Genomic DNA, 23,619 nt, shown 5'->3' with positions numbered 1-23,619 from the left:
GTGTTTACAATTTTACGGTGACATATACAAGGTGCTCAAAAATATCTGAACATGCACTCTAACGCCTAGACAATAGAGGCGTGTTTAGATATTTTTGAGCACCTTGCATATATCTGATGGCAACTGTACAAAGAAAACTAGAATGTAACGTTGAAGTGCTAAATCAAACCTTAAAACTACAGTCTCTTGGCTCATATTCTTTCCTTCTTATTCAAAATCATCAAAATAAAAATGATTATTTAGTAAAATTCACGATGACAAAACGATTGATGAAAAAAAATTAATAATAACGGATTTTAACTATAAATGTATGATATGAGGACTGTATGATTAACGGCAGCACTTTATATTATAATTTATAAACGGGCCCGGGGGCCACCCACAAATGACGCAGGTCAAAACTACCTTAGAAATGCTATATTTAGATATAACTGGCAACTCGGGACAAGTTAAAACGACCAATTCTGAAGAAAAATTTTTTAGTCTGTGTAAGCTGTGACTACATTTATCAGTATTGCAAACGTTTACTCTTAATATCACGGCGCCCGCACCTTTCCATATTAGGTACATAGGTTTTAATATTTCCTTTTCTTGTATACTCAAGATAATATGCTCAGGCAGGTTTACGGTAGCGATAATAACAAATAGTTAAGGTAGACGCTTGTTAGCTCGTCACGGCCCCAGTACCTATTATCTTGGAATTAGGATGGCGAGCATTTATAGGGTGAACTACCCAATGGCCCTTTAAAGTAATTTTTTGGCCATATTTTTTCAGGAAAGTCACCACTGCGGTAAAATAAGGGCCATATTAGTAGTTTAGCTGTCGAATCTTCGAACAAAATCCCATATGGTAATATTTATGTATGGATTTTGACTTTTGAGCATTTGATACGTTGCACTTATAGTGTGTCGCTAGTCGAGGGGCGGGGTCATTCCATCCCGGGGGGGAGTGGTTCCAGGGGATTTCCTAGAGGGTTTCCGTGAGGATTTCCTGGTGGGGGCACTGGCGGGTACTGTTGATCCTGCAGGGAAAAACATGACTTAATGGGGTTGGCAACTGTCAAAGGTTTGCATAAATGGCGCCATCATAGCTTGCCCCTTTTTAGGGTTCCGTACCCAAAGGGTAAAAACGGGACCCTATTACTAAGACTCCGCTGTCCGTCCGTCCGTCCGTCCGTCTGTCACCAGGCTGTATCTCACGAACCGTGATAGCTAGACAGTTGAAATTTTCACAGATGATGTATTTCTGTTGCCGCTATAACAACAAATACTAAAAACAGAATAAAATAAAGATTTAAGTGGGGCTCCCATACAACAAACGTGATTTTTGACCGAAGTTAAGCAACGTCGGGCGGGGTCAGTACTTGGACGGGTGACCGTTTTTTTGCTTGTTTTGCTCTATTTTTTGTTGATGGTGCGGAACCCTCTGTGCGCGAGTCCGACTCGCACTTGGCCGGTTTTTCTATGAGATTTGGCTTAAAGGACTGGCATCTAGGGCCTTAAAAAAACAAAAAAAATTACATAATTCTAGGGATTGACAGGGCAAGCTATGATGGCGCCATTTTAAATACTTCGACCGGCCAACCCCATTAAAAATACATTTTGTCGATGTCGGGTCTTGTGACCTCTATTCTCCTCAACCTTAATTTCAAGTCAATTTTTCAATTTAGTTTATTTTTATTTAATTAAAATTCAGTACAAAATGTCTGTTTCAATTTTCAAGCTCGAAATAGCTTGGTTTTACTAATTCAGTAAGTACTTACTTCTATGCTGAAAAGTGAGTAAACAAGTTCCGTTACTGTTATTTTCAATTAATTTTAATATTTGACTAAGGTTCAGTTCTTCGCTATGATAGCAATTTTGTGTAAGTACTTTTAATAACTCACTACGTTCTCTCAGAAAGAAAAGAGATTAGGTGTGATTGCAGTACTGTCGTTAGTTCTAACTTTGTAACCGGGTTTAGATTTGACTCATAATTAGCTAGAATAGTCGGATATAATTGTGCGTCGTAGTGAACCTTGTCGTAATGCACGAAGGTTGATATTGGGCTGTCGCCTCGCGCGTCAGTAGACGTCTGACGGTCAAAGGGTTAGGGTCGGTTGCACCAAACTGTTCGTATCGTTAAAGAGTTCGCTAAATATTTATGTATGGAAAGTTTCATAGTAAAGGCGCCGGCTGACGTTGATCAGTCTGTTAAATGTGGTTGGTGCAACTGGCCCTTAATCCCCCCTCCCCCTTGTAGCTGTACGTACCGGGTGCAGCACGGCCCGCAGTGCGGGCACCTGCGCGGCCAGCGCCGCCGGCTGCGGGGGCAGCGCCAGCAGCACGGCGGCCGAGCCCGGCAGCGTGCGCTCGCAACACTTCACCCAGCCCTCCCCCTCCCCCTTGTAGCTGTACGTACCGGGTGCAGCACGGCCCGCAGTGCGGGCACCTGCGCGGCCAGCGCCGCCGGCTGCGGGGGCAGCGCCAGCAGCACGGCGGCCGAGCCCGGCAGCGTGCGCTCGCAACACTTCACCCAGCCCTCCCCCTCCCCCTTGTAGCTGTACGTACCGGGTGCAGCACGGCCCGCAGTGCGGGCACCTGCGCGGCCAGCGCCGCCGGCTGCGGGGGCAGCGCCAGCAGCACGGCGGCCGAGCCCGGCAGCGTGCGCTCGCAACACTTCACCCAGCCCTCCCCCTCCCCCTTGTAGCTGTACGTACCGGGTGCAGCACGGCCCGCAGTGCGGGCACCTGCGCGGCCAGCGCCGCCGGCTGCGGGGGCAGCGCCAGCAGCACGGCGGCCGAGCCCGGCAGCGTGCGCTCGCAACACTTCACCCAGCCCTCCCCCTCCCCCTTGTAGCTGTACGTACCGGGTGCAGCACGGCCCGCAGTGCGGGCACCTGCGCGGCCAGCGCCGCCGGCTGCGGGGGCAGCGCCAGCAGCACGGCGGCCGAGCCCGGCAGCGTGCGCTCGCAACACTTCACCCAGCCCTCCCCCTCCCCCTTGTAGCTGTACGTACCGGGTGCAGCACGGCCCGCAGTGCGGGCACCTGCGCGGCCAGCGCCGCCGGCTGCGGGGGCAGCGCCAGCAGCACGGCGGCCGAGCCCGGCAGCGTGCGCTCGCAACACTTCACCCAGCCCTCCCCCTCCCCCTTGTAGCTGTACGTACCGGGTGCAGCACGGCCCGCAGTGCGGGCACCTGCGCGGCCAGCGCCGCCGGCTGCGGGGGCAGCGCCAGCAGCACGGCGGCCGAGCCCGGCAGCGTGCGCTCGCAACACTTCACCCAGCCCTCCCCCTCCCCCTTGTAGCTGTACGTACCGGGTGCAGCACGGCCCGCAGTGCGGGCACCTGCGCGGCCAGCGCCGCCGGCTGCGGGGGCAGCGCCAGCAGCACGGCGGCCGAGCCCGGCAGCGTGCGCTCGCAACACTTCACCCAGCCCTCCCCCTCCCCCTTGTAGCTGTACGTACCGGGTGCAGCACGGCCCGCAGTGCGGGCACCTGCGCGGCCAGCGCCGCCGGCTGCGGGGGCAGCGCCAGCAGCACGGCGGCCGAGCCCGGCAGCGTGCGCTCGCAACACTTCACCCAGCCCTCCCCCTCCCCCTTGTAGCTGTACGTACCGGGTGCAGCACGGCCCGCAGTGCGGGCACCTGCGCGGCCAGCGCCGCCGGCTGCGGGGGCAGCGCCAGCAGCACGGCGGCCGAGCCCGGCAGCGTGCGCTCGCAACACTTCACCCAGCCCTCCCCCTCCCCCTTGTAGCTGTACGTACCGGGTGCAGCACGGCCCGCAGTGCGGGCACCTGCGCGGCCAGCGCCGCCGGCTGCGGGGGCAGCGCCAGCAGCACGGCGGCCGAGCCCGGCAGCGTGCGCTCGCAACACTTCACCCAGCCCTCCCCCTCCCCCTTGTAGCTGTACGTACCGGGTGCAGCACGGCCCGCAGTGCGGGCACCTGCGCGGCCAGCGCCGCCGGCTGCGGGGGCAGCGCCAGCAGCACGGCGGCCGAGCCCGGCAGCGTGCGCTCGCAACACTTCACCCAGCCCTCCCCCTCCCCCTTGTAGCTGTACGTACCGGGTGCAGCACGGCCCGCAGTGCGGGCACCTGCGCGGCCAGCGCCGCCGGCTGCGGGGGCAGCGCCAGCAGCACGGCGGCCGAGCCCGGCAGCGTGCGCTCGCAACACTTCACCCAGCCCTCCCCCTCCCCCTTGTAGCTGTACGTACCGGGTGCAGCACGGCCCGCAGTGCGGGCACCTGCGCGGCCAGCGCCGCCGGCTGCGGGGGCAGCGCCAGCAGCACGGCGGCCGAGCCCGGCAGCGTGCGCTCGCAACACTTCACCCAGCCCTCCCCCTCCCCCTTGTAGCTGTACGTACCGGGTGCAGCACGGCCCGCAGTGCGGGCACCTGCGCGGCCAGCGCCGCCGGCTGCGGGGGCAGCGCCAGCAGCACGGCGGCCGAGCCCGGCAGCGTGCGCTCGCAACACTTCACCCAGCCCTCCCCCTCCCCCTTGTAGCTGTACGTACCGGGTGCAGCACGGCCCGCAGTGCGGGCACCTGCGCGGCCAGCGCCGCCGGCTGCGGGGGCAGCGCCAGCAGCACGGCGGCCGAGCCCGGCAGCGTGCGCTCGCAACACTTCACCCAGCCCTCCCCCTCCCCCTTGTAGCTGTACGTACCGGGTGCAGCACGGCCCGCAGTGCGGGCACCTGCGCGGCCAGCGCCGCCGGCTGCGGGGGCAGCGCCAGCAGCACGGCGGCCGAGCCCGGCAGCGTGCGCTCGCAACACTTCACCCAGCCCTCCCCCTCCCCCTTGTAGCTGTACGTACCGGGTGCAGCACGGCCCGCAGTGCGGGCACCTGCGCGGCCAGCGCCGCCGGCTGCGGGGGCAGCGCCAGCAGCACGGCGGCCGAGCCCGGCAGCGTGCGCTCGCAACACTTCACCCAGCCCTCCCCCTCCCCCTTGTAGCTGTACGTACCGGGTGCAGCACGGCCCGCAGTGCGGGCACCTGCGCGGCCAGCGCCGCCGGCTGCGGGGGCAGCGCCAGCAGCACGGCGGCCGAGCCCGGCAGCGTGCGCTCGCAACACTTCACCCAGCCCTCCCCCTCCCCCTTGTAGCTGTACGTACCGGGTGCAGCACGGCCCGCAGTGCGGGCACCTGCGCGGCCAGCGCCGCCGGCTGCGGGGGCAGCGCCAGCAGCACGGCGGCCGAGCCCGGCAGCGTGCGCTCGCAACACTTCACCCAGCCCTCCCCCTCCCCCTTGTAGCTGTACGTACCGGGTGCAGCACGGCCCGCAGTGCGGGCACCTGCGCGGCCAGCGCCGCCGGCTGCGGGGGCAGCGCCAGCAGCACGGCGGCCGAGCCCGGCAGCGTGCGCTCGCAACACTTCACCCAGCCCTCCCCCTCCCCCTTGTAGCTGTACGTACCGGGTGCAGCACGGCCCGCAGTGCGGGCACCTGCGCGGCCAGCGCCGCCGGCTGCGGGGGCAGCGCCAGCAGCACGGCGGCCGAGCCCGGCAGCGTGCGCTCGCAACACTTCACCCAGCCCTCCCCCTCCCCCTTGTAGCTGTACGTACCGGGTGCAGCACGGCCCGCAGTGCGGGCACCTGCGCGGCCAGCGCCGCCGGCTGCGGGGGCAGCGCCAGCAGCACGGCGGCCGAGCCCGGCAGCGTGCGCTCGCAACACTTCACCCAGCCCTCCCCCTCCCCCTTGTAGCTGTACGTACCGGGTGCAGCACGGCCCGCAGTGCGGGCACCTGCGCGGCCAGCGCCGCCGGCTGCGGGGGCAGCGCCAGCAGCACGGCGGCCGAGCCCGGCAGCGTGCGCTCGCAACACTTCACCCAGCCCTCCCCCTCCCCCTTGTAGCTGTACGTACCGGGTGCAGCACGGCCCGCAGTGCGGGCACCTGCGCGGCCAGCGCCGCCGGCTGCGGGGGCAGCGCCAGCAGCACGGCGGCCGAGCCCGGCAGCGTGCGCTCGCAACACTTCACCCAGCCCTCCCCCTCCCCCTTGTAGCTGTACGTACCGGGTGCAGCACGGCCCGCAGTGCGGGCACCTGCGCGGCCAGCGCCGCCGGCTGCGGGGGCAGCGCCAGCAGCACGGCGGCCGAGCCCGGCAGCGTGCGCTCGCAACACTTCACCCAGCCCTCCCCCTCCCCCTTGTAGCTGTACGTACCGGGTGCAGCACGGCCCGCAGTGCGGGCACCTGCGCGGCCAGCGCCGCCGGCTGCGGGGGCAGCGCCAGCAGCACGGCGGCCGAGCCCGGCAGCGTGCGCTCGCAACACTTCACCCAGCCCTCCCCCTCCCCCTTGTAGCTGTACGTACCGGGTGCAGCACGGCCCGCAGTGCGGGCACCTGCGCGGCCAGCGCCGCCGGCTGCGGGGGCAGCGCCAGCAGCACGGCGGCCGAGCCCGGCAGCGTGCGCTCGCAACACTTCACCCAGCCCTCCCCCTCCCCCTTGTAGCTGTACGTACCGGGTGCAGCACGGCCCGCAGTGCGGGCACCTGCGCGGCCAGCGCCGCCGGCTGCGGGGGCAGCGCCAGCAGCACGGCGGCCGAGCCCGGCAGCGTGCGCTCGCAACACTTCACCCAGCCCTCCCCCTCCCCCTTGTAGCTGTACGTACCGGGTGCAGCACGGCCCGCAGTGCGGGCACCTGCGCGGCCAGCGCCGCCGGCTGCGGGGGCAGCGCCAGCAGCACGGCGGCCGAGCCCGGCAGCGTGCGCTCGCAACACTTCACCCAGCCCTCCCCCTCCCCCTTGTAGCTGTACGTACCGGGTGCAGCACGGCCCGCAGTGCGGGCACCTGCGCGGCCAGCGCCGCCGGCTGCGGGGGCAGCGCCAGCAGCACGGCGGCCGAGCCCGGCAGCGTGCGCTCGCAACACTTCACCCAGCCCTCCCCCTCCCCCTTGTAGCTGTACGTACCGGGTGCAGCACGGCCCGCAGTGCGGGCACCTGCGCGGCCAGCGCCGCCGGCTGCGGGGGCAGCGCCAGCAGCACGGCGGCCGAGCCCGGCAGCGTGCGCTCGCAACACTTCACCCAGCCCTCCCCCTCCCCCTTGTAGCTGTACGTACCGGGTGCAGCACGGCCCGCAGTGCGGGCACCTGCGCGGCCAGCGCCGCCGGCTGCGGGGGCAGCGCCAGCAGCACGGCGGCCGAGCCCGGCAGCGTGCGCTCGCAACACTTCACCCAGCCCTCCCCCTCCCCCTTGTAGCTGTACGTACCGGGTGCAGCACGGCCCGCAGTGCGGGCACCTGCGCGGCCAGCGCCGCCGGCTGCGGGGGCAGCGCCAGCAGCACGGCGGCCGAGCCCGGCAGCGTGCGCTCGCAACACTTCACCCAGCCCTCCCCCTCCCCCTTGTAGCTGTACGTACCGGGTGCAGCACGGCCCGCAGTGCGGGCACCTGCGCGGCCAGCGCCGCCGGCTGCGGGGGCAGCGCCAGCAGCACGGCGGCCGAGCCCGGCAGCGTGCGCTCGCAACACTTCACCCAGCCCTCCCCCTCCCCCTTGTAGCTGTACGTACCGGGTGCAGCACGGCCCGCAGTGCGGGCACCTGCGCGGCCAGCGCCGCCGGCTGCGGGGGCAGCGCCAGCAGCACGGCGGCCGAGCCCGGCAGCGTGCGCTCGCAACACTTCACCCAGCCCTCCCCCTCCCCCTTGTAGCTGTACGTACCGGGTGCAGCACGGCCCGCAGTGCGGGCACCTGCGCGGCCAGCGCCGCCGGCTGCGGGGGCAGCGCCAGCAGCACGGCGGCCGAGCCCGGCAGCGTGCGCTCGCAACACTTCACCCAGCCCTCCCCCTCCCCCTTGTAGCTGTACGTACCGGGTGCAGCACGGCCCGCAGTGCGGGCACCTGCGCGGCCAGCGCCGCCGGCTGCGGGGGCAGCGCCAGCAGCACGGCGGCCGAGCCCGGCAGCGTGCGCTCGCAACACTTCACCCAGCCCTCCCCCTCCCCCTTGTAGCTGTACGTACCGGGTGCAGCACGGCCCGCAGTGCGGGCACCTGCGCGGCCAGCGCCGCCGGCTGCGGGGGCAGCGCCAGCAGCACGGCGGCCGAGCCCGGCAGCGTGCGCTCGCAACACTTCACCCAGCCCTCCCCCTCCCCCTTGTAGCTGTACGTACCGGGTGCAGCACGGCCCGCAGTGCGGGCACCTGCGCGGCCAGCGCCGCCGGCTGCGGGGGCAGCGCCAGCAGCACGGCGGCCGAGCCCGGCAGCGTGCGCTCGCAACACTTCACCCAGCCCTCCCCCTCCCCCTTGTAGCTGTACGTACCGGGTGCAGCACGGCCCGCAGTGCGGGCACCTGCGCGGCCAGCGCCGCCGGCTGCGGGGGCAGCGCCAGCAGCACGGCGGCCGAGCCCGGCAGCGTGCGCTCGCAACACTTCACCCAGCCCTCCCCCTCCCCCTTGTAGCTGTACGTACCGGGTGCAGCACGGCCCGCAGTGCGGGCACCTGCGCGGCCAGCGCCGCCGGCTGCGGGGGCAGCGCCAGCAGCACGGCGGCCGAGCCCGGCAGCGTGCGCTCGCAACACTTCACCCAGCCCTCCCCCTCCCCCTTGTAGCTGTACGTACCGGGTGCAGCACGGCCCGCAGTGCGGGCACCTGCGCGGCCAGCGCCGCCGGCTGCGGGGGCAGCGCCAGCAGCACGGCGGCCGAGCCCGGCAGCGTGCGCTCGCAACACTTCACCCAGCCCTCCCCCTCCCCCTTGTAGCTGTACGTACCGGGTGCAGCACGGCCCGCAGTGCGGGCACCTGCGCGGCCAGCGCCGCCGGCTGCGGGGGCAGCGCCAGCAGCACGGCGGCCGAGCCCGGCAGCGTGCGCTCGCAACACTTCACCCAGCCCTCCCCCTCCCCCTTGTAGCTGTACGTACCGGGTGCAGCACGGCCCGCAGTGCGGGCACCTGCGCGGCCAGCGCCGCCGGCTGCGGGGGCAGCGCCAGCAGCACGGCGGCCGAGCCCGGCAGCGTGCGCTCGCAACACTTCACCCAGCCCTCCCCCTCCCCCTTGTAGCTGTACGTACCGGGTGCAGCACGGCCCGCAGTGCGGGCACCTGCGCGGCCAGCGCCGCCGGCTGCGGGGGCAGCGCCAGCAGCACGGCGGCCGAGCCCGGCAGCGTGCGCTCGCAACACTTCACCCAGCCCTCCCCCTCCCCCTTGTAGCTGTACGTACCGGGTGCAGCACGGCCCGCAGTGCGGGCACCTGCGCGGCCAGCGCCGCCGGCTGCGGGGGCAGCGCCAGCAGCACGGCGGCCGAGCCCGGCAGCGTGCGCTCGCAACACTTCACCCAGCCCTCCCCCTCCCCCTTGTAGCTGTACGTACCGGGTGCAGCACGGCCCGCAGTGCGGGCACCTGCGCGGCCAGCGCCGCCGGCTGCGGGGGCAGCGCCAGCAGCACGGCGGCCGAGCCCGGCAGCGTGCGCTCGCAACACTTCACCCAGCCCTCCCCCTCCCCCTTGTAGCTGTACGTACCGGGTGCAGCACGGCCCGCAGTGCGGGCACCTGCGCGGCCAGCGCCGCCGGCTGCGGGGGCAGCGCCAGCAGCACGGCGGCCGAGCCCGGCAGCGTGCGCTCGCAACACTTCACCCAGCCCTCCCCCTCCCCCTTGTAGCTGTACGTACCGGGTGCAGCACGGCCCGCAGTGCGGGCACCTGCGCGGCCAGCGCCGCCGGCTGCGGGGGCAGCGCCAGCAGCACGGCGGCCGAGCCCGGCAGCGTGCGCTCGCAACACTTCACCCAGCCCTCCCCCTCCCCCTTGTAGCTGTACGTACCGGGTGCAGCACGGCCCGCAGTGCGGGCACCTGCGCGGCCAGCGCCGCCGGCTGCGGGGGCAGCGCCAGCAGCACGGCGGCCGAGCCCGGCAGCGTGCGCTCGCAACACTTCACCCAGCCCTCCCCCTCCCCCTTGTAGCTGTACGTACCGGGTGCAGCACGGCCCGCAGTGCGGGCACCTGCGCGGCCAGCGCCGCCGGCTGCGGGGGCAGCGCCAGCAGCACGGCGGCCGAGCCCGGCAGCGTGCGCTCGCAACACTTCACCCAGCCCTCCCCCTCCCCCTTGTAGCTGTACGTACCGGGTGCAGCACGGCCCGCAGTGCGGGCACCTGCGCGGCCAGCGCCGCCGGCTGCGGGGGCAGCGCCAGCAGCACGGCGGCCGAGCCCGGCAGCGTGCGCTCGCAACACTTCACCCAGCCCTCCCCCTCCCCCTTGTAGCTGTACGTACCGGGTGCAGCACGGCCCGCAGTGCGGGCACCTGCGCGGCCAGCGCCGCCGGCTGCGGGGGCAGCGCCAGCAGCACGGCGGCCGAGCCCGGCAGCGTGCGCTCGCAACACTTCACCCAGCCCTCCCCCTCCCCCTTGTAGCTGTACGTACCGGGTGCAGCACGGCCCGCAGTGCGGGCACCTGCGCGGCCAGCGCCGCCGGCTGCGGGGGCAGCGCCAGCAGCACGGCGGCCGAGCCCGGCAGCGTGCGCTCGCAACACTTCACCCAGCCTTCCCACGCCACCTTGTTGTTCCACACCTACAAGAAAAATTAACGATTACATTGCTAGAGAACTTGATTGTTTCTAAGATGTTTGGTGTCACGATGTAACGTCCATCGTCCACGAAAAGTTGACTCGACAATGGCGTCTAGCAAGTTGGGTGGCTCAAAACTAAACGTGAATCAAGTAATCCGATGAATGTACATATATAAACAAAACGAATGTAGGGAAAAGTTTTTTTTTTAATACCACATCGGTGGCAAACAAGCATACGGGCCCCCTGATGGTAAGCAGTCACCGTAGCCTATGGACGCCTGCAACACCAGAGGTTTTACATGCGCGTTGCCGACCTTTTAAAAACCTTTACAATCCTTTTTGAAGAACCCTATACTGAAGATACTCGGGAAAACCTCGGAAGGGAGCTCATTCCACAGCCGGAGCGTCCGCGGGAGGAAATTCCTCTTAAACCGCACAGTACGCGACCATTTAGTTTCTGAAGTCTGCAAAAAAATTGGGTGTGTCGTCTGTTACCTCCTTCTCAATGAGCAGTTGCAGTATGTTGAGCACTAGCGGCTGCAGCGAAGGGTGCAGTGTGAGCGCTTGCAGCACGGTCCGCATGAGCAGCACCGGTATGTCTGGCTCTTCGATCAGTTGCTGTAGCACTATTGCTAGCACCTGAAACAAATTATTATTTGTATTAGATAAGATAAGATAATCGTTTATTTGATAAAACACGAGTTATACATAAGATGTCAATATATACAAATTCAGTTCTTTACATGTCTGGCTGGAATTTCAGCATTCAAAAATTTATTACAAAATTAAATTACAAATATTAAATAAGCAGTATAGAATCATGTTGAAGAGAAAAAAAAATGACAATGTGTTGTATTGCTGTTCCGCCGCGAAAGCTATAAATGTTTTGTTTTGTTTGTTTGTTTTGTCGTAATTATAATACTAACTATAGATATAAGTTATTGTAATACCTAACCCTATATATGGACTACATGTTCGAAATAAAAATATTTCATTTCATTTCATTTCATAACGTCGGCGGCAAAATAAGCTTTGATTTTATATCCCAGTTAGGAACATGACAGTTCAATTACTGCGTTTGTGGAACTGAGGTGTCATATTAGTACAAAATTACTAAATATGCCAATCTATATATTTTTTACCGAGCGTTGGCGAAGGTCTCCGTTTTAGCTTGCACAAAAAAGCTTTTATATGTCCGGATGTTCTCTACAGGTCGATTCTCGTCAAATTTTGTAATCAGGTTCAAGAATTTAAAAAAAGTTTTCGAAAAGGCGGAGCCAAGAGGGTTCGCGAGGTCTACAGCTCAAAGATAGTGGCTCTGTATCTGGGATACAAAACACTATATTAATAAAGAGCTTAGTTACATACAGTGCGTTTGAGTTGCCGACCCTTTAAACAGCTGTACACACTTTTTTGAAGTATGTGCCAGTTTCTTGAAGGCAGACGTCTCCAAACTTTTGGTTCGGATTGGCAGGCTTGGAGATCTGACTCGCGGGCCATAGTTTAGAGAAACCTGCTTTACGATGACATCGTGTTAAAAAGAGATGACAGATGAGATGGCATTACCTCCTGTGTGAAGACCTGCTTCTCAGCAAAGCACAGCGCGGTGGCTTTGATGATGTATTTGAGGTCCACCACGCCGGGGTCGATCAGGTGTAGCGCTATCAGCAACTCCGCAGGTGAGACTGAAACATTAAATAAATAAATAAATATTATAGGACATTATTACACAAATTGACTAAGCCCCACGGTAAGCTCAAGAAAGCTTGTGTTGTGGGTACTCAGACAACGATATATATAATATACAAATACTTAAATACATAGAAAACAACCACCAACTCATCACACAAATAAATGCCCTTACTGGGATTCGAACCCAGGACCGCGGCTTCACAGGCAGGGTCACTACCCACTAGGCCAGACCGGTCGTACATTATTTTGTTACACCCTTATTCATAAAACTTTACGGGCCTAATTTAGTTAAACTATGTTTTATCCCTTTCTTACTGTACAATGCAAGCATCGCACATTTCTCGCGTCAGCATTAAATACAATGACTTTATAATAATAGCTGTATTTGCGATTACGCCATACATCGATTTATGTTTTAGTTTACGTTCATACGTGCTCCTAGCTAGTACTTACTTATATACCTTGGTTATCAATAAATACATATACCGAAATCAGTGTTTCCATAAAGATTGCAATCAACCATCAAGAATCATATCAACTCAGATGTACGACCCGTACACTTACAAATACATACGTCAAAATGACAGATAAAGACAAACGATTATTAGCTAATTGAGGTTTGTAGGGCGTTTAAGGGAGTTAGTCTTTTCCGTAATATTAAGGGCTCATTTAGACGGGGCGGGAACTCGCATGCGAGTTTGATTACATTGAGTCGTTTGATCGGTCGGCTGAATTGATGTAATCTCAATGGCCTGCAATGTAACTAAAATCGTATACGAGTTCGCGCGCCGTCTAAATGAGGCTTTACACTTAATAATTTTTTAATGAGATCTCTTCGCCCCGCTTGTAAATTCCGCTATGAGCTCTGTCAGGTTTTGAGAAAGGAGACTCTTGCATATTATTTTTAGGGTAATAAATATTACACAATACGACATGCAGAGTTCATTACGATTACGATATACAGGTGATTGTGTATTTTTCGCTAACTTTGAAACTTTCTGATTGACATGAAATCGCAGAATATTAGTTTCATTTGTTCATACCAGAAGGTTAAGGAGTTGGCAGAGGACCGGATGAGTTGGATATTACTCCACCGACAAGAGCACAGCTCTTAAATAGGAAGAAAAAGAATAGAGTTGTATGAAAATTTAAACGAATTCGCTGGTGAACCGTAACACTTTTACTTACAAACATAATTAGCTGAAAACAACAGTATTCAATATCAAACCGTGTACAATTTATAAATCTTAAATATCTCACAGTGTCACAAAATATTTAGGTACTTACACGACTCAAAACAAATCGTTAATTACCTTGAGTTAACAGTAAAATAAGATTCAATTACCTGGTAAAACTTCCTCGTTAGGGTTCTGCAGTCCGAGCAACTTGTTAAACACCTCTTTCACAACCATCGGGTTCAGCTTTATTAACTTTGGCAACGCGGCTAGTATCTATCGACAAACATAAGAACACACATTAAAACATGTGTAGTGAGATAATAGATCGGTCAAATCTTACGATAAAACGTAAAGCGTGATTTAAAGCTGTATTTTTGGTGTGGTATTCTGATTCCTTGGAGGAATGTGAAACTATGTTTTGCAAGCAAAAAAAAGTTATGCTCCCTGGGTAATTTGCGAAAAACTATAAAAAATTCGGACTGTTTAAAAAAACTATCCGGGCTTTTTGTCATAACTAGCTTTATAATGTTGAAAGTGCATTAAATTTGGAACAATTTAAGCCTATCTGCAGCGCCGTATGTCAATCAGTTCTTTAGCTATGAGGCTTCAAAAATGTTTTTTTAGTCTTTAAAAAAAAATGAAATTGCTATAGTGGGGAAGGCAACAATTGCCAGCTGTTTTAATTTATCTCAAGTCACTAACCTCCTTCTTGGAGAGCCCGTTGAGCACGGGTATGAGGAAACGCACGTCGGACACGCGCGTGGCGTACAGCGCACGCACGCGCGACACCAGCTCCTGTGTGGGCGGGCCTGTGAATATAAATACAGGGTGGCCAACTTAGAGGTATAGAACTTTTTTTTGCCGCCATTTTATTTTGGCGGTAAATATGACAGTTATTGCATGAAAAATTCGTTTGTGTAGATACGGCAAATTTATTATGGAGCGTTTTACGACGGAACAACGTGTTTTAATCATTAAAAACAATAGAAACATTAAAAATAACGTTTCCCGGTCGATTAATTTCGAGAAACGGTGACATTGACTGGCCCCCAAGATCGCCTGATTTAACAGCTCCTGACTTTTTTCTGTGGGGCTATCTAAAAGGACACGTGTCTATGCTAATAGGCCAACGAACCTTCAGCAATTAAAACAAAATATTCGAAACACTGTCGCTGAGATAACGCCAGAAATGTGTGAAAAAGTGATGAAAAACGCGATGAAAAGGGTTCGCATCTGCCATGCTGCTGGTGGACATTTGTCTGACATTAATTTTCCATGTGTAATTGCTGACCCTACATATTATATTTAACAGGCCTACTTACATTACTATAGATTTAAATATTAATTCTCGAAATATAAAATTATGGACACTGACACAACGGGACAGAGGGTTAGTGTTGAGTCGCTCACTCGTGAGGCACCTCATTTGTACCACTCATTTTGTTAATTTGTCGCAGTACTTCGTACCGCAAAAATGTCTTACTTCACTCCTCCATTCATTTTTCTAATTGACTCGCGCGCATCACAAACACCTCTTGCCACACAAATCATTCACACACTTCAAATTAAAAAAAAAACTCTTATCCGTTCAAATTCACTCGCGAGTCTCGCGACCCTCAAAACTCACACACTCCTCACAACTCGCAAGAAAGTCACTGGATCGCGGGAGGCGCTAGGTGCTCGCCTGCTCGCCGACACTCAAAACTCAAATGTCTCAAATGAAGAAACGAGTAATGGTCCACACTGTCAACTACCGAACTACAAACCTTATTGCAACGACAAAAGGTCCACCGAGAAATGCGTTGAGTTTGTACCACTCACCGCCTCTCTGTGACATGAACCCCTCAAAAATCCTCTTAACCTCCAAAATTACACTCCAATTAAATATTACTATTTATTGATTTATAAAGGAAGTGATGAATACATAAATATATTTAAAAAAAATGTCGCTGTTGGAATTAATGGAATAGTCGACGCTGAAAATATGCTAGTACCTCACCTCATTTGAAGTAAGACATTGTAACACCTCATTTTAGAAAATGAGGTGCTCATACAAACTCATTTCAAATTGATGTCCTACCCATCACTACAGAGGGCGACTGGAGGCTTTTGAAATGTGGTGTTGGCGGAGGATGCTAAAGATTAGATGGACATAAAGGAAGACTAACGAAGAGGTACTGAGCACGGCAGGAGAGAAGAGATGCCTGTTAGACACAATAGCTAACAGAAGGGGCGAGATGGTTGGCCACCTGATACGGCACGACAGATTGTTTTTAAACATCCTGGAGGGCAAGATTAAGGGTAAAAGACGCAGAGGAAGGCCCAGAATAGCATATCTCAGCCAAATAAAAGAAAAGATTGCCGAGTGTCGTGTCGTACGAGGGAGTTAAAGGGCTGGCCCAGCAAAGAGAAGAGTGATTACACCACCGACATAAATATTGATGATGATGAATATAAAACTACAATACGTATAAATTATCCTACACGAATCTAAACGAATTTATATTATGATCGTCAATACATATAATTTACATTATTTAATAAATCAAAAAATACAATTTAAAAATCTCTGGTCGTGAACTTACATTTCTCAGTGAAAATATGCAGCAGCCTGGTGAGCAGCGTGTCTGCGCCGCGCGGGCAGTCGTCGAGCAGCGCGAGGAAGGCGCGGCGGCGCGCGGCGGCGGCGGCGGCGGCGGCGCGCGCCGGCGCCTCGGCGGCGCGCAGCACGGCGCGCTTGCCCTCCGCCGGCGCCGAGCCGTACACGCGGCCCACCTCGCCCATCAGATCTAAGGGCAACCACATAGTCAACACCGTCACAAAATAGATACAGTACAGAAATCAATCTACATACAAAGTGCGCTCGAGCAACGCACACATAGACACTGCTCACGGACACGATATCTCGGACCGGTTGGGACCAGTGCGAGCGCGAGTGCCATCCGCTTGAGACACGCGTCTGTGAACTTTTTTGTGCAATAATGGAGAAACAAAAAAAAGTTATTATAACTGTTCAGTGGACGGTTGTTTGAATTCAACATAAAACGATGAATTGTCGTTTTTTAAGCTACCAGTGGTTTCAGAGAGGTAAGTAAGTATCTGCTTGAAACTTTCAGGCCCTGTAATTTTGTAATTTTTCAATATTTTATTTTAATATCCACATTATTGTGATAAATTGCTCGTTTGCTATCTATTTTACTAGATTTTGTTATAAAATTCAACATGTGTCATCATCCCTATTTGCGCTTTCGTACTAGCTAAAGATAAGTTGCTTCCTAGGTAATTCCCTAGAACCAAACTGGTCAAAATGCAAGGGACACGCAAAAAAAGCTTTAACACCCTCCAACATTCAATGGATTCAACAATGTCTCATCATATGGTGTTTTAATGACAACGCGAAAACGTAAGCTGATGGAAAAAAATACTTGAAAAGTACTGGAGGAATAGGTACATTTTACTGTGTTGTAATAAGACAAACATAATAAAAAGGATTTGCCGAATATTCGGCTCTTTTAACCGAATAGTTCGGCGGAATACGAACATTGCAAAACTTGCCGAATAACAAATAATAACCGAATATTCGGCCCATCTCTACTGCTAATGCTAATGTAATTCATGCATTTTTGACCGAATAATTCGGCCGAAGTGTCGTATTCGGCAAATTCCATATTCGGCCCATCTCTATACTGTTACCTACCTTGAACACTCACCCTCAATATCCATAAACAGTGTCGTAGCCAAGTTAAGGCACATCGTGTCGGTCCAAGTGGATCACGCCCCGTGTCAGGCCTGGTCGGCCGCGAACTTGCTAGGCGAGTTTGGTTAACTTTGGTTCTTTCATAATATGAACCAGGGATGTTGCGAATATCCGCATCCGCATCCGCAACCGTGGAACTTACGCATTATTTTCAACATCCGCATCCGCATCCGCATAAAATCGATGCGGATTTAATGCGGATGCGGATGTGGAACGGTTCGGTACAGGAACGTCTTAGCATCGGCGTAAGTGCTAGACTGCTAAGTAATTTAGTCATTAACCAAAAAACCTATTAGAAATGAGCAGTCAAGCGTGAGTGGGACTTAATGTACGGAACCCTTGGAACGCGAGTCTGACTCGCACTTGGCCGGTTTTTTTAAAATAAAAATTACTAAAATGTAATATTTGACGTTTTTTATGGTACTATCTTGACATCCGCATCCGCATCCGCGGATGTGAGCCTTTAAAAATCCGCATCCGCATCCGCATCCGCGGATGTCAAAAAATCGGCATCCGCAACATCCCTGATATGAACACTCACCCTCATTATCCATAAACAGCGCCATAGCCAAGTTAAGGCACATCTTATACAGGTCGTCGGTCCACGTGGGTCGGACGCCGTGGCGGGCCTGGTCGCCCGCGAACTCGCTAGGCGGGTTCGGCATCGCGATGAAACCGAGGTACAGCCGTGCGTGTTTTTCGATCACTTTTTTAACCGCTTCCGTGCTGCTAGCGTAGATTTTGAGGGTAGCATTGAGTGCTAGGTCACGTATTTCTTCGTTTTGACTCACTGGGAAAGATAGTGCCACTATTAATAAGTCGCCGGTAAAAATTAATAATTTTAACTGTTTTTGTATGGAGTGGCATAAGATCAGTGTTGGCCGAAACGTTAATGCAATTGAAAATGTTAGCCAAGAACCATTATAAATTGAACCTTAAACCGTAACGGACGATTACAGTTTACGGTTCAATTTATAATGGTTAATGGTCAACATTTTCAATTGCATTAACGTTTCGGCCAACACTGCATAAGATCAGCTCAATGTTACTCTAACATTTATGTAGTCACTGAAATTACCTAAGTATGTATCTAAGTATGTAAACATACTTACTCTCTGATGTAAACCCAAGCATTCAGGCCACGAACAGGTTTAGAACGTACTTTCGTCGGTTAAAATAGAACATCACTTAAAAAACATTTCACGTTAAATACTAGGCTGTAATAATATTTTTTATCAATTGGAATAAATAAAGTAGAGATGGTAATACAGTAGAAAACTACTATTTTAAAAGTCAAATGAGTCAATGCAAATAACGATACTTACTGACATTACAGACGAGTGCAGCCACGTACTTATGCGCCCAGGGCGCTCTGTACAAACATAACTCCTCCAAAATCTCCAGCGCCAGCACGGGCACGTTGTTTTCCGCCACCAGGTGCTTCAAGTAGTCAACAGACTCCTCGGTCACCAGCGGGGCCTCCAAGTATATCTTCCTTAGCAACATGTCCTTGGCGCCTTCAACGACTGGCTCCACGCGCTCACACACCTGCGTTATCAGCGCACACAGCAACTGATTGTAATTCTGATCGTGTTTCTCATGCATCTTCGGCTGTAAAGTGACAGGGTGCCGGCTAAAACCCTGCATGAAGGAGTATTCCTCGTACAACCACGACAGAGCTAAGTCTATACGGTTGGTTGGGTCTTCTAGGATGTAATTGAGCACTAGGTCGCGTATTTCTGGTGTGTAGCTTGAAGCGAAGATTGTGATTAACTTTCCGCGTATAGTCGACGCTCCGCCTATCGCGGCCTCCTTCTCTGCGTTGAGAATCCTGGTGACCGCTTGTAGAATTAACCTCTCCTTTACTTCCTTTGGTATCGGCCGAGTGATCTCTTGCAGTTTAAGTAGTTTCACCTTCTGTTTTAGCTTAGGAACTGTGGGAGTCTGTGGAGGAATGGCCTTTTCTTTTTCTTTGTTCTTCCGTTCTTCTTCCTTGAGGAAATCTTGCCTAGTTTCTTCCATGATTTTCTCTGCTTCTCTGTCAGCATTGGTAGACTGTTGCAGTTTGGCTACTGCTTGCTTCAGTGTGATCTTTTCTTCATCATCCCTTAGTAGCGGGATTTTAATGGTTTCAGGGACAGGTGGTACGGGCGCCGGGACGGGGGCGGGTGCTGGCGCAGTTTCGTCCTTGATGAGACTGTGTATCATTTTAGCGAGAGATCTCTTCTGAACTTTGCTGCCTGCATTCGGTATGGGCTTGTACAAAGTTACAAAACTGCTGGGCATTTCACTTGGTAGATTATTAAGTAGCGTAGCTGTCACCAGGTTGACTACATTATCTGCATTATCGAGCCCTTCAAATAGCGTATCTTCAGTAACGGTTGGTTGTTTAGATAAACTAGTTTGGCTGTCATCGTCATAATTGAACTCGCTCCGGCTGTTGCTGTCGCTGCCTTGACTGTTGCTCTGAGGCGAATCAATTCTTATTCTTTTGGTGGGGATGTCCGCGGTTTTAATTTCTCCCAATCGCTTGTTCCTTCTCTCTTTAGGAACCGCTTTGTTAATCTCTTGCTGGGTCATTCCGATGTCTATTAAAAGCTGTGTTAGTTGAGGTAACATATCGTTTGACGAGGGATGTTTTATTAGATTGACTAGCAGCATCTTTAGTTGTTTCCTAACAGAGTTGACTTGCGACTGCGACAGGGTCGGAGGCAGCGTCGTGTGCAAGTCTCCGAGAGCTTGTACGACTCGTGGCATGTATTTCGGTCGGAACTTGGATATGAGACACAGAGTTGTCATGCAAGCCATTAGGTTGACGCTAGAGATGTGTTGGGAGTTGTGGAACTTTAACAGCAGTGTGAAGATATGCCTGAAATAGTAAAAGATTTATATATCAATAATGAAAATGCACCAACTTGTATTGTCAATACATCAAAATCATTTGACTAATTGCCTAACCGTTACCACAGGTTCAAAAGCATAGGGTAAAGGTGGGATAGATGCCCCACTTTTTGAAATTACTTGATATCTCTTAGTACAAAAAGCAAGATGCCTAGTTTGTAAAACGGGTAGGTACTTTAGTTTATTATCTTCAATTTTATGAAAGGAATAAACATTAAACATCTAGCGACCTTCACCAAGGAGGAGTTTTGGCCGAAGGGTGTCAAGTTTCGGCGGTTCCGCGGCCGGTTCCCTGACACTGCGGGGTTGCGTAATGCATCGCAATCATAATGTGTTTTTTAGTGTTTAGTTATATTTTTGTAATATGTATGCTAGTTTTAAGGTATTTATGTATGGGCCACTAGTTGCCTGAAATAAACGATTTCATTCATTTCATTCATTCATTCATTCATTATCTTTGATATTTCCAGAGTATTGGCGATTTTTGCGGACCTCTTGGGAAAACTATCCCATATAGGGGTTAGTTGCCTAATCCATGTAAATTACGTTTAGGATAGGTGCCCCGTCGAGAAAGAGGATATTTATCCCGCAAAAACTTTGATCGCACCTAGCCATCCCATGCAATTGCGCAGAGACATGCAACACGGAACTTAGTTGTAGTTGCAGAGTCTCTCGATAGATAAATAAAATAGCATGTGTTTCATTCGCGAAACTAGAGTAATTGCAATCAAGGCAACTATACCCCCGGGGCATCTATCCCAGTTTTACCCTAACATAGGAATTTTAGGCACGTATATTAAAGTACAGCACCATCTAGTGATTGTTAAAAGCACTCACTCTGACTCCTCTTCCAAAGCCCTCCTCTTGATAAAAGTCAGGCTGTTGGGCAGCCTGTCCAGACTGAACTCCCCTTCAGCAGGCTCTCCAGCCGTTTGCAGCAGAACCACCTCCTCTAGGAACTTGATGGAGTGGGTGCGGATACCCTCGTTGTCGCTGTCTATCATGTTTAGGACTAGGAGCTGGACACAATACACAATAAATAAATAAATAAATATTGGGGGACATCTTACACAGATCAACCTAACCCCAAACTAAGCAAAGCTTGTACTATGGGTACTAGGCGACGATATACATATATAGATAAATACATACTTGTATACATAGAAAATCCATGACTCCGGAACAAATATTAGTGTTCATCACACAAATAAATGCCCTTACCGGGATTCGAACCCAGGACCATCGGCTTAGCAGGCAGGGTCACTACCCACTAGGCCAGACCGGTCGTCACCTATCACCAACCTAATAATAAATAATATCCTAATATCACCTATTTTATTTTTAATTATTGTACAATACAACAAAGTATAAATTTAAGTCCTCTTAACGGACATAATATGTGATAGACATTATTAACATTAGTTAGTTACTTTTTATTATAAAAATTCAATTAGTGGCAGTGCATCAAAAATATTCTTAGTCAAAGTTAATATTGCGTTTGTGAGCTTTAGTAAAGTGCGAAAAATAGTCAAGTCCATGGAAATCGAGTTCTATGGGTGTTCCGCCATCAAAAGTACAATTTTCAGTACATACATTATCCATATCCAGTCATTAGATCCACATAAATAAATAATAATTTGTTTTGAAAAGATAACCACAATGCCTATTTTTCATTGTAACTGCTACCCTTGATACCAAAACTTACAACTATACTTATAAATGCCTCACCTTCAGAGCAGAAAGCTGCTCCCACACATATTCCTTATCAGTGAATGCTGCATCACTCTCACAGAGCCACAGCAGAGAGTTCCGGTACACAATGCTGGCCGCCTGTATGGCTCGTTTCTGTACTGCGATTACTGTGTCTATGATTGATATTCGCAGCTTCCCTACTATGGTGGGGAGGTGTTCAGGTTGGATCTTGCTAGAAAAAAAAAATACTTTGCTGAACTTGTCGCAAGGTTTTTTGTTTATTGTCTTTTAAGAATTATATTGAATAGGCCAGGGCTCTCCAAACTAGGCTTGCTGGTTAGTTTCAAGCAAAAAAGACAATACCATACCAGCGGTTCAAAATTTTTTTTTGACAGAACCCTTTTGGAAAGCGAAATACTTGACGGAACCCTACAATACGGTGGCGGCATAGTACAATTTTTCGAGGCGACTAAAGCATAGTGTTCTAAATTCTTGCGGAACCCCTGCAGGGGTGTCGCGGAACCCTAGGGTTCCGCGGAACACACTTAGAGTATGGCTGTTCCATACAATCCGGCCTATAAAAATGAAGTAGAGGCCTGGTTATGATCCTCAGTTCAAAAAGTTTGTAAACACCTGGAATAGGCTATAGTTTTATTCTTGAGATTTATTGAAACTATAAAAATTGAATTCTGTCACGTTATGTGCTATTGATGAGCTACAAATTAAATATAGTTTGTACATCCTGGCCGTGTCTAACAATGGTGACATTAAATTGCGGATTTTCTTTATAGAAGCTAAGTATACACAGCTGCACAGAGAGCTGTTCCATCATTCGACATCCTCAGGTTTTTCAGACTCAAGGCAGTTTATCACATGTTCTTGGAATGTAGCCCGAGGTATCATACATAATACACTGAACTACAATACAAGCGCATCATTAAATATTTGGAGGCAATATTACACAGATCGATCTAGCCCTAAACTAAGCAAAGATCGTACTATAGGTCCTACTCATAGAAGAATAGAAATATGAGACATTATGTCTGAAATTTCCCAATAAGCAAGTGTTGCTGAACTAAAATTGCATTAGAATTACTAGAACTGACGATAACCATGGTCAAGCAGTATCAGAATGTTAAATGATAATTTTATATCAACACAAATATGTTCTACCTTTACCAAGGTTGTTTGAAATACTTTTAACCCTTCGAGTTCCACGGACCTGATATCTCTGGCACATGCAATTTCATACAAAAAATATGGAAAAACGCATGTCAAAACCCTTGGTATTTAGAAGTGTTGACTGTATGTTGTCTATACCTGGGACTCGAGGGGTTAATTCATATGAAGAGCCTAATTGATTCGACTTATCCTTATCTGGTAAGCTGATAAGAATGCTACATTCTCCCTCACCTTACTTCCTCTATGAAAGTTACAACTTGCTTTTTTACTTCAGTGTTTTTGTCATTGATGTAGCTTAGAATGTTCTCCATGTACACAGGAATCATTTCAGGTAGCTGGTGTACCAGAATCTCTAAAATCTTCCTTAAGAGGTCCGTTTTCTTCTTGCCATCTGACATGCCGGCGTCGTTTATCCATTGTATAAGCTGAAAAAGGAACGGGGAATAATAAAACATGGTATATTAAACAATTTGTGTATTCGCAATAAACAATTCGACACAAAAACAATGGAATACATGTGAAAGAAAAGTGAGGTCTTGCACCGGCGAGTTTACAATGCAAAACGAACCTGGTTTTGTGCGGTTAACTTTGCGTTTTGATTAAATTTAGACATTTTGGCTGTGTTTGCGCCTTCTATGTTTAGTAAAACAATCTCATTGCATAAATGCAAGCATATTTTTGCAATAATTATACAATTTTAAGTACGAGGTACGCTAGCGGTGTAAGGTGTAACAACGTTTCATTTATTACTTTACAATAAGTGAAGAAACTGTT

General features: G+C 52.9%; 1 protein-coding gene across 1 annotated transcript; it reads right to left on the bottom strand.

Annotated features, from left to right (window-relative positions):
• Positions 1-967: 967 nt before the first annotated feature.
• On the bottom strand, positions 968-23,619 carry LOC134653708 (symplekin). The gene is made up of 13 exons (XM_063509100.1): positions 23,414-23,619; positions 23,077-23,270; positions 21,700-21,895; positions 20,809-20,990; positions 18,396-19,939; positions 17,612-17,860; positions 15,899-16,102; positions 14,016-14,122; positions 13,481-13,586; positions 12,010-12,128; positions 10,939-11,082; positions 10,309-10,445; positions 968-1,022 (listed from the first exon to the last, which is right to left on the bottom strand). The coding sequence occupies exons 1-13, from the start codon at positions 23,456-23,458 to the stop codon at positions 968-970; spliced, it is 3,282 nt and encodes a 1,093-aa protein (XP_063365170.1). The 5' UTR covers positions 23,459-23,619.

Source organism: Cydia amplana, chromosome 13, assembly GCF_948474715.1.
Source record: "Cydia amplana chromosome 13, ilCydAmpl1.1, whole genome shotgun sequence".
Classification (NCBI taxonomy): domain Eukaryota; kingdom Metazoa; phylum Arthropoda; class Insecta; order Lepidoptera; family Tortricidae; genus Cydia; species Cydia amplana.
Note: the sequence above shows the minus strand (reverse complement) of the source record. Positions and strands in the feature narration are given on the sequence as shown.